Raw genomic sequence first — 9667 nt, 5'->3', positions numbered from 1 at the left:
TATATACAGAGATATAAATAAATATATATATATATATATATATATATATATAGGTATATACATTTTAAAGTTAGATATCTTGGAGCTAGCAACTTTAGAATACTACTACCTCTAATAATAATAATAATAATAATAATAATAATAATAAAAAACTATATTAATACATTAAAATGATAATATAGATAAATAATAATAAATGCAGATGCAAAACTTGGAGTTTACAGAAAGATATGAATGCTGCTCTATCGTGCTCAAATATACACTTCATTATTCTAATCAAAGTTTGTAGCATTTGTGGACCTGGAGATAGTGACAGCCTGCCATGGGCCATGGTCTGCCAGTTATTACATTGCCCAGCAGACACCAGAACATTATGGTTACTGCACTCAATCGTTTTTCCAATACCAGTCAACAAGAGATCCATGGTGATCTGTCCTGTATACTGACAGCTTTAGTGTCTGGGCCTGTCTGATGTTATATTCGCAAATTGTGCGACTAATTGGGACAATGCTCTTTATCTGCTCAATTACAGAGCAGCCTATAGGGGAATGCATTATTGGTTTAGACGTTAGACGCTATTTAAGTCCCTTTTCTACTGGGATAATGTAGTATATAATGAATACATATATGTGCGAATACTTACCAAATGCTGCTAAATTATCTTGCACCAAAGATATATGTATATATATATATATATATATATATATATATATATATATATATATATATATATATATATATATATACTTATGCATATCAGGTCCCTGAGGTTTGCTGTCAGTGCCTCATTTCTGTTCTGCAGAACTTATTTGTTTACAAATACAGGTGGTGCAATGATGGGATCAGGTCGCAGAATGTGTGTAGGGCTTCGGCTTTTGCAAATTCCCCTCTTACTTTAGACAAAAGACATCAGGCGCTATTCACATTTTTTTTCTAATACTGTATTTTATTATAAACTACTTTGCAATCGATTTATTCCACTAAATTGTGAAAAAAAAAATTGTAAACGTAACCTCCTCCAAAGTGATGGACTCGCGTCATTGAGAAGAGCATTCGGCCCCCAGAGATGTTTTTTTTCCATTATTTTTAGGATTTTCTTGGGTTTTGGAGGAAAACAAAAATTCGGATCTTCATAAATAAAGCACAATAATAATAATAATTATAATATCCTGCAGTGTGGTATTATATCCTATGGTGAGGAATTCTGGAGGAGGAGGGGTCCTAGTGCCTTTGTCCTCAGCGTTTGGCTAATTGCAGAAGAGCTATAGGGGGTATAAGAGCATTCGGTGAACATGGGGGTCTTGTCATCAACAGGAATATAAAAAGTCTCTTTACATATTATTAAGTACCATGAGATGAGCTCTGAGACCACCAAGTGTCTCGCTATGTACAATCATTGTGCAGTCCATGGTGTCTCCAGCACAGTCCCTGGTTTACGATCCTAGGTCCACTAAGCTGGAAGTGAGAGGTCCAAGGAGAGAGTCCTGCAGCTGGTGCTGGTGACTGGCCAGGCCATGGCCGCCCTGAGAAGCCCCCAAAGCGCTCAGGGTATAAGAGGAGCCCCCCGGGTGGCTGAGGCTGCCCTGCAGGAGGAGCACGGAGTTCTGGTCTGGGCTCTGCGGGGGAGAAAACTCTTCTTCAGAGCTGGACATAAGGGACTTCCCTCCGTCCAACGGAGACAACTGGTTCTGTTTGTTGCTAGATGTGTTGTTGTTTTCTGTGTTTTCTCTGGAGAAAAATAAAATAAATAGATATATGTGTAAGAAATAATAGGTAAATAACTATTGTAGTCTGATATATATTAACTAGAGTCATCTGCTGGGCCACTGCTAAACATTGAATATCTATCTATTGTCTATCTATTTATCTACCGAGCTATCAGTCAGTCATCTGTCTCTAGAAACACTTTGTGCTTAGTTTAAAAAGTATAATTTATCTTTAATTGGGAATATAGTTTAGACCAGCTCAATTAAGATGCATCAATAAACTGGTAATTGACAGGGAGATAGAGAGATAGATAGAGAGATAGATAGATAGATAGAGAGATAGAGAGATAGAAGGATAGATAGATAGATAGATAGATAGATAGAAGGATAGATAGAAGGATAGATAGATGAATGGATAGAAGGATAGATAGATGAATGGATAGAAGGATAGATGGATAGATGGATGGATAGAAGGATAGATAGATAGAAGGATGGATGGATGATAGATAGATAGAAGGATAGATAGAGGGTTAGATAGATAGGAGATAGATAGATAGAAGGATAGATAGATAGAAGGATAGATAGAAGGATAGATAGATAGATAGAAGGATAGATAGATAGATAGATAGATAGAAAGAGAGATAGATGGATAGATAGAAGGATAGATAGATGGATGGATGGATAGATAAATAGATAGAAGGATAGATAGATAGATAGGAGATAGATAGCTAGAAGGATAGATAGAAAGAAGGATAGATAGATGGATAGATAGATAGAAGGATAGATAGATAGATAGAAGGATAGATAGATAGATAGATAGATAGATAGATAGATCGACAGCTAAAGAGAGGCAGCCCTCCAAACAATTGCAAAAGAAAAAGTGGACTTTTAAAAGTCCTAGTTGCAACGTTTGGGTTCACAGAACCTTCCTCAACGCTTCTGTGAACCTTAATGTTGCCACATGGGCTAATAAAAGTCCACTTTTTTTGCATTGTTTTGGGGTGCTCTTTTTCTGTTAAAATCATATAATATTATTATTTTGTTGTTGTTGTTGTTGTTTATTTGGAGTTTTAGTGTGTGTGTGTGTGGGGGGGGGGGTGGAGGGGGCGCCATGCACATACTATTTTTATATTATTGTCCTGTTTATTATATTTTTTTATAGATAGGATAGACAGATAGATGGCATAGATAGATAGGTAGATAGACAGATAGATAGTCAGATAGATAGAAGAATAGAGAGAAGGATGGATAGAAGCATAGATAGACAGACAGACAGACAGATTAGATAGATAGATAGACAGATAGATATAGATAGATATTATAGATAGATAGAAGGATATATAGACATATCGATAGATCGATAGACAAATAGAGAGATAAATAGATGTTAGATCCAATGAGATCTATGACACGTAGAGATATCAATGTAGCAATTACAATGTTTCGATCTAATTTCCCACAGAGTATAGTGGTTTCTCTCTGTCCTCTGTCTGTCCTCTCTCTCTGTCCATACTGCAGACCCTCGGATAACTGCACTAATAAGCTTTCTCTGTGTGTGAATGGCGGCCTGACAGCCAGCAGAGTATGCGGTGAGTTAGGAAAACATCAGACTCCACAGTCACCTCTTTATTTGTTTATGTTGCTGTCTATGAGTGCCCTACTACAGCTAAGGGATGCAGCAAACGGCGAGATCATTAACTGCGAGTACCGCTTTTATTAATGGACGACCCTCCTCATACAGCAGATCTGCCTTAACCTCTTGTGTGCTGGGTGGACTAGTGGTCAGTAGTCATTTCCAAACCACGTGTGGCAGCAGCAGGAGATGATGGGATTCTTTGTCTGGGGCAGGGGTTTGGTATTGGAGGGCTCAGGCTGCTTTTCCATGATCTGTTTCTAGGACCCTAATGTTGCATGACAATCCCTTTGTTACAGGCTGACAGCAGGCTTACCTTTCCTTGGCTTCTGCAGCTCTGTCCCTCTGCCTCCTGTTTTTGAACCAGTTGCTGACCTGGGTGGTGGTGAGTCCAGTGGCCTCTGCCAGCTCCCTCTTCTCTCTGGGAGAGGGGTAGGGGTTGTGAGCATACCATTCCCTTAGAACCCCTCTAGACTTCTCCTTAAAGCAATAACTTGTCTCTTCACCATCCCATATGGTTCTTGGCAAAGGAAATTTCCTCCTCACCCGATATTTGCCCACTGCCCCAAGAGGTCGCCCCCTGAGCTTCTCGGCTTCCACATAGTGCGCCTTCAGCCACAGCTGCTGTAGTTTGGGGTGGTTGTGTGGAGAGAACTGGTGACTCTCCAGGATCTTGTAAAGTTCTCTGAAGTTTCCCCTGTGAAAGGCTACCACAGCCTTAGCTTTCAAGACGCTTTCATTCTTGTGGAGGTGATCACAGGCTGGTAGGGACCAGAGGAACCTGCCCAGTCTTTCCAGGTTCCCCCCTTGTTGCAGAACCTCACAAACACAGGCTACTTGCTCCTGCGTAAAACCGAAGGAAGGCAGCATAGACATGGCTCAGTGTGCTGGAGACACAGCCAGAGGACTCCGTGTATAGAAGCTCCACATACACTGCAGAAGAAATGCAAGTCACAGGGGTATATCCAGGGAAAAACACCAAAGAACACAGTGCAGGGCTACTCAGGGCAGGGGATGCTGCGGAGCGGCAAGAAGTTTGTCACTCTTCTGGTAGAAGCCTCCTTAAAGCTCCACAGTCCTGAGAACACTGATTGGCTGCACATATGGGGGCAGAGCAGGAGCACAGGCTGGAGGGTGGGGAGGGCAGGGGTGATGCTGCTGCCCTTGGGTGGGAAGAGGGAAAGGAGGGGGGGTAGACACGCCAGGGCCCTGCAACATGAGACCCTTCTCAAGTATCACCTAAGGGGACCCAAGACTCATCTCTGCACAAATCAATTATAACAGCAGAGCTCTGTGGGAAACAAAAATCAAAAAATGTCATTGTCCAGTTCAGGTGAGTTGGTATTTAATTACCTTAATGCTTGCTATGAATAAAACATGTGCTGATGAATAGGGATGAATTATTCAACAGTGCAGAGCCAGCACAGGGAACATAGGGACCAAATGTATATCGATAGATGGGGATTTTTTATAATCTAGATTACATGCTTTTATATATATATATATATATATATATATATATATATATATATATATATATATATATATATATATATATATATATATATTTATACCCCTATGTATAAACATATATGTGTACATACATGTTACATATTATATACACATCTATTTATACCTGTATGGATAGATAGATAGATAGACAGATAGGTAGGTAGGTAGGTAGGTAGGTAGATAGATAGATAGATAGGTAGGTAGGTAGATAGGTAGGTAGGTAGGTAGGTAGGTAGGTAGATAGATGGATAGATGGATAGATAGACTGCTTACTAATATACCTCTAATGGAAAACATAGCAGGAAGTTCTCACAATGACACTCATATTGAATATATACTTACAATAATACATTTTAAGACATACACAGATACATATCTATCTATCTATCCATCTATCTCTCTATCCCTCTATCTATTTATCCCTCTATCTATTATCTATCTATCTATTCCGCTATCTATCTATCCATCTATCTATCATCTATCTATCCCTCTATCTGTCTATCTATCTATCTATCTATCCCTCTATCTATCTGTCTATCTATTTATCTATCTATCTATCAATCCATCCATCATCCATCCAGGTATATATCTATAGAGATAGATAAATAGATATGTATCTGTGTATGTTTTACAATCTATTATTGTATGTATATTTTCAATATGAGTGTCATCGTGAGAACTTCCTGCTATGTTTTCCTTTAGAGCTATATTAGTAAGCAGCATCTCCAATATTTACTACTAAATAACAGAATTCAAGCAGAATTCCATGTATTTCCTCCTCTCTGGCATTTAGCAAACAGTGTAATTATACTAATCCTAATTTGCACACCTTGCTTGAAAGCAATTATTAAAAAAAAAAAGTTCCCTAAAACAATTAGGCTTTTGTAAACAAAGGTAATAATGTATTGTTGGTAGCAGGAGAGGTAATAAGAGGAAGACAATAGTCTTAGATAAGAGAACACAGAGGTGCTGGGAGAAGTGGATATTTATCTGTCATTTGTCTGCAAGTACTAAATGGACAATTAACTACTTTTCTCAGAAGGAATTAGGACAAATAATTCACACTTAACAGGTTGAGAAATCAATATTTATTTCTGATATTATTAAATCAATATTTACATACATAAAAGAAGATGCAATACTTATTATAATGTGGGTCATTATGGAGCGTTTATAGAATGTCACCAACTGTGTCTGATCACACTGGAAATCACCTATATATTTATATGTGTACACCAAGGATAGAGGCTCAGCTTATCCCGAAGTCTTCCAGGAATTAGAGTATATCCAGCCCCCTTTAAGGTAACAGTATATTTTCTAGGAGTACAGGGAAGGATCCCTATTTTGGGAGGCAGGGGCTGGGGTCTCTGAGGTCTCCTCTGCGCACTAGCTTCAGACTTTAGGGTATGAGCTGAATCCAGAGCAGGTTTAACGCGTTCCGGTGCCACAGCTGCCATGTCAATAACCATCATCTGCTCCAAGAGGACACATTCCTGCCCCTGCCAGGAGGCATTGCTGAGCCCGACCCTCACCTCATCTAACACACTAGATAGATGATAAAGAGATGGAGAGATAGATAGACAGACAGAGAGATGGATAGATTAGATAGATAGACAGAGAGAGATAGATAGAGAGATAGATAGATAGAGGGATGGATAGATAGATTAGATAGATAGATTAGATAGAAGGATAGATAATAGACTTTCAAATAATATGCTTGCAACAATGTTTCACATAGAAACTGCAATATGTCAGAGGACCATCTTGCTAGTGTCACACTGTGTTTACATGAAAAAAAACAACAAATTGTAATATTTTGCCACATCCAAAATGTGCAATCAAAATGAGACATTTGTAATTTATTTATTATGCTGGTAATATAGTTTCACCACTGCTGTTTGTGCAGTGTTACCTCTAAGATGCTGCATGATAGAAAAGGTTCCTCAAGTGCAAAATGAGCCCAATACATCCTGAAAATTAAAATGAAGGTCCAGAAGTTTCACGAGGCAAAAAAATCATACAAGGCAATGAAATATGCACGTGTGTCAAAATGCACACACAATTTATATATGTAACCATACAATAATAATACACATTCACACGCACACACATGCACGCGCACACACACGTGCACACACGCATGCGCACACACACATGCGCACACACGCACACACGCACGCGCATGCACACACGCATGCGCACACACACACACATGCATGCACCCACACACACATGCACACACACACGTGCATACACGCACGTGCACACACACGCACGCACACACACGCATACGCACACACACACACGCACACACACACACACACACACGTACACATAGGCATATTGGCCCAATAAATAATGGTATTGGCAGATATTAATCAAATGTCAACATGTTATACAAGGTATTGTTACTAAATAAAACAATAATAATTAAAAATAATAAGAAATGTATATATACTAATTTTATTATCAGTATTATTATTATTATTATTAGTAGTAGTAGTAGTTTTTTGTACTTGTGCACATAGCCCTGTGTGTGTGTGTGTGTGTATGTATATATATATATATAATGTATATGTATATGTATATATATATATATATATATGTATATGTATATATATATATATATATATATATATATATATATATATATATATATATATGTACAGTCAGGGCCAGAAATATTTGGACAGTGACACAAGTTTTGTTATTTTAGCTGTTTACAAAAACATGTTCAGAAATACAATTATATATATAATATGGGCTGAAAGTGCACACTCCCAGCTGCAATATGAGAGTTTTCACATCCAAATCGGAGAAAGGGTTTAGGAATCATAGCTCTGTAATGCATAGCCTCCTCTTTTTCAAGGGACCAAAAGTAATTGGACAAGGGACTCTAAGGGCTGCAATTAACTCTGAAGGCGTCTCCCTCGTTAACCTGTAATCAATGAAGTAGTTAAAAGGTCTGGGGTTGATTACAGGTGTGTGGTTTTGCATTTGGAAGCTGTTGCTGTGACCAGACAACATGCGGTCTAAGGAACTCTCAATTGAGGTGAAGCAGAACATCCTGAGGCTGAAAAAAAAGAAAAAATCCATCAGAGAGATAGCAGACATGCTTGGAGTAGCAAAATCAACAGTCAGGTACATTCTGAGAAAAAAGGAATTGACTGGTGAGCTTGGGAACTCAAAAAGGCCTGGGCGTCCACGGATGACAACAGTGGTGGATGATCGCCGCATACTTTCTTTGGTGAAGAAGAACCCGTTCACAACATCAACTGAAGTCCAGAACACTCTCAGTGAAGTAGGTGTATCTGTCTCTAAGTCAACAGTAAAGAGAAGACTCCATGAAAGTAAATACAAAGGGTTCACATCTAGATGCAAACCATTCATCAATTCCAAAAATAGACAGGCCAGAGTTAAATTTGCTGAAAAACACCTCATGAAGCCAGCTCAGTTCTGGAAAAGTATTCTATGGACAGATGAGACAAAGATCAACCTGTACCAGAATGATGGGAAGAAAAAAGTTTGGAGAAGAAAGGGAACGGCACATGATCCAAGGCACACCACATCCTCTGTAAAACATGGTGGAGGCAACGTGATGGCATGGGCATGCATGGCTTTCAATGGCACTGGGTCACTTGTGTTTATTGATGACATAACAGCAGACAAGAGTAGCTGGATGAATTCTGAAGTGTACCGGGATATACTTTCAGCCCAGATTCAGCCAAATGCCACAAAGTTGATCGGACGGCGCTTCATAGTACAGATGGACAATGACCCCAAGCATACAGCCAAAGCTACCCAGGAGTTCATGAGTGCAAAAAAGTGGAACATTGTGCAATGGCCAAGTCAATCACCAGATCTTAACCCAATTGAGCATGCATTTCACTTGCTCAAATCCAGACTTAAGACGGAAAGACCCACAAACAAGCAAGACCTGAAGGCTGCGGCTGTAAAGGCCTGGCAAAGCATTAAGAAGGAGGAAACCCAGCGTTTGGTGATGTCCATGGGTTCCAGACTTAAGGCAGTGATTGCCTCCAAAGGATTCGCAACAAAATATTGAAAATAAAAATATTTTGTTTGGGTTTGGTTTATTTGTCCAATTACTTTTGACCTCCTAAAATGTGGAGTGTTTGTAAAGAAATGTGTACAATTCCTACAATTTCTATCAGATATTTTTGTTCAAACCTTCAAATTAAACGTTACAATCTGCACTTGAATTCTGTTGTAGAGGTTTCATTTCAAATCCAATGTGGTGGCATGCAGAGCCCAACTCGCGGAAATTGTGTCACTGTCCAAATATTTCTGGACCTAATTGTATATGTATATATATATATATATATATGTATATGTATATATGTATATGTGTATATATATATATATATATATATATATATATATATATATATATATATATATATATATATATATATAGCTATGTGCACCAGAAAAAAACATAGTCTTGTGCAACCCTTATGCATGAGAATATGTATATACAAACGATATCCATAAAGCAGTCTGATATGGTGTACCTGCAGACTATGCTAAAAATACATCCTGCCCAGCACAGAGGACACTAGAGCAGCCTAATTAGATGTTGAGCTCCTGGAGCAGATTATTTATCTCTTGGCCATTCCCGTACATTGGGTTGGGTAACACAAAACCAGTCCATTAGTAAATGAGCTTTGTGTTTGAAAGGTTTTTTTCCTCCTTCTTCCCAACCACTTGCTGTTCTGAAAACTAGATCACATTTCCTTATCTGTAGTGGGAATCTGCAGGGTGACACCCGATCCTCTCTCCAGCAGTGGTGCATTGC

General features: G+C 38.7%; 1 protein-coding gene across 1 annotated transcript; it reads right to left on the bottom strand.

The window, feature by feature from the left end:
* Positions 1 to 925: 925 nt before the first annotated feature.
* Positions 926 to 4398, bottom strand: LOC142258363 (homeobox protein six1). Its single transcript, XM_075330944.1, has 2 exons — positions 3656 to 4398; positions 926 to 1728 (listed from the first exon to the last, which is right to left on the bottom strand). The coding sequence occupies exons 1-2, from the start codon at positions 4213 to 4215 to the stop codon at positions 1434 to 1436; spliced, it is 855 nt and encodes a 284-aa protein (XP_075187059.1). The 5' UTR covers positions 4216 to 4398; the 3' UTR covers positions 926 to 1433.
* Between the last annotated feature and the right edge of the window lie 5269 nt (positions 4399 to 9667).

This window comes from Anomaloglossus baeobatrachus, chromosome 12, assembly GCF_048569485.1.
Source record: "Anomaloglossus baeobatrachus isolate aAnoBae1 chromosome 12, aAnoBae1.hap1, whole genome shotgun sequence".
Lineage (NCBI taxonomy): Eukaryota > Metazoa > Chordata > Amphibia > Anura > Aromobatidae > Anomaloglossus > Anomaloglossus baeobatrachus.
Note: the sequence above shows the minus strand (reverse complement) of the source record. Positions and strands in the feature narration are given on the sequence as shown.

Bases quoted from the DNA above. Each gene is read 5' to 3' on its own strand.
- LOC142258363 (XM_075330944.1), bottom strand. From the start codon at position 4,215: ATGTCTATGCTGCCTTCCTTCGGTTTTACGCAGGAGCAAGTAGCCTGT. The intron at 1,729-3,655 runs GTAAGCCTGCTG...ATTTTTCTCCAG, and splicing joins GCTGCAGAAGCCAAGGAAAG to AGAAAACACAGAAAACAACA.